Source organism: Perkinsus marinus (assembly GCF_000006405.1).
Source record: "Perkinsus marinus ATCC 50983 genomic scaffold scf_1104296944428, whole genome shotgun sequence".
Taxonomy (NCBI): Eukaryota; Perkinsozoa; order Perkinsida; family Perkinsidae; genus Perkinsus; species Perkinsus marinus.
Genome location: NW_003211397.1, coordinates 40,235 through 41,655, shown reverse-complemented (window position 1 = coordinate 41,655; position 1,421 = coordinate 40,235). Strand labels below are relative to the sequence as shown.

At 49.0% G+C, this 1,421-nt stretch overlaps 1 protein-coding gene across 1 annotated transcript in view; it reads left to right on the top strand.

Moving 5' to 3' along the window:
- The window catches only part of Pmar_PMAR019043 (60S ribosomal proteins L8/L2, putative), a gene marked incomplete at both ends in the record, with an annotated part of 980 nt that extends 861 nt beyond the window's left edge, over window positions 1-119 (top strand). The window contains one exon of the mRNA XM_002780100.1: window positions 106-119. Coding sequence (XP_002780146.1) covers window positions 106-119 — 14 coding nt within the window. The remainder of the gene's footprint in view (window positions 1-105) is intronic.
- Between the last annotated feature and the right edge of the window lie 1,302 nt (window positions 120-1,421).

The window sequence follows — 1,421 nt, the reverse complement described above, 5'->3', positions numbered from 1 at the left end:
TATCATAATGATCATAATCATTACTTTTATGCTCATTAAAAGCAATTCTAACGAGCTTCGTCACTGTAGATGATGATAATGGATCTTTATTGTTGAGGGTAGTAGTAATAAGATCATAGCAATTTGAATGCATATTTCAAAAACCCTACACCAAATAGCAGCATTCGTAGGAACGTCGAACACCTCATCAAACGGCATGAAGAGCAGTTTCTGAGTGATGAGATAACAAGTTAGCAAGATTTTCATAAACAATCAGCTACAATCCTTTCCCCCTACACCGTACACCGAATCCCACCCGAGTCGGGTGGGATTCGGTGGGGTGTCGGGTGACCCGACACCATCCACTGGAGCATCTGGGCCAATCAGAGTTATTCGAGATGACTGTGATTCACCCAGATCCTCATCTCCTGTTCACAAGCAGCAAACATTGCCTCCTCGACGTTTTGCAGTGGCTGATTCTTAGAGGTGACCATATTGTGAAGTTCGGTTCGGCTTTTGCTGCGTGAAGGAATGCACTCTTGGCTGATTTCTTCGCCTCTCTGGACAAGTGGGAGAGCACCGTGCTGCCATTCGGAAGGTCCCGGGTTCGACCCCTGCGAGATGCAATATCTAAACAAGAGTGCTTCGAAGGGTCCCTGGTTCAACCCCTGTTGTCACCCCAGCTTCCTGGGAACTAGCCGAACTCAAGCCTGGAGGACTTTCCGATGTGCGTTGATAGATAGCAGTAGTAGACGATCCAAGATTGCTCATTAGAAAGCGTATGGTAAAGGCTACAAGATCAACGGCTTAATGACAGTAATGAATAAAAATGAGACGGCGAGAGGCTGACAGCAGCAGCCGTCTCGTCTCCAAACGATCGATGGCGAGCGAGCGCACGTACCGTGACGCTGCCTCATCATGTTTAGCGTAAACTCGCTAAATATCTTCACTTACGTGTGAGTTGAAGGGAGTCAAGGTCACTATGAGAGGGATGCAGAGCCATAGGGTGACAGACTCCCCCCCTTCCTTCAAGTCTCACGCCTTAAGGTAGCCCGCCTCTACAAGTTCCTTCCGGCTTTTTTCACGTAGACGACCTCTTGGAGTTCGGAATAGACGTAGTAAAACTTTATCTACGTCGCGGACGACCGCAAGGTTGCCGTCAGGACCAGCTTCGCCAAAAGAAAATTCTCCAGAATTAGGGTCTACCCATACCAGTTGACACATACCATGAGGAGTTTCCATCAACTCCATCACATGGACAGTTCCGTCGGATAAACCATCTTCCCTAATCAAACCAATCGCATCCTGGCCGTCCTGCAGGCGACATAGCACCATGTCCCCCTTCTTCACTGAGGCTCGTCTAACCGCTGATTGAAAAGCGATTGTCGCCCTGTTCCTGTCGACCGCAGCGCCACGCGGCTCCAAGTGGACTGCCGACACTG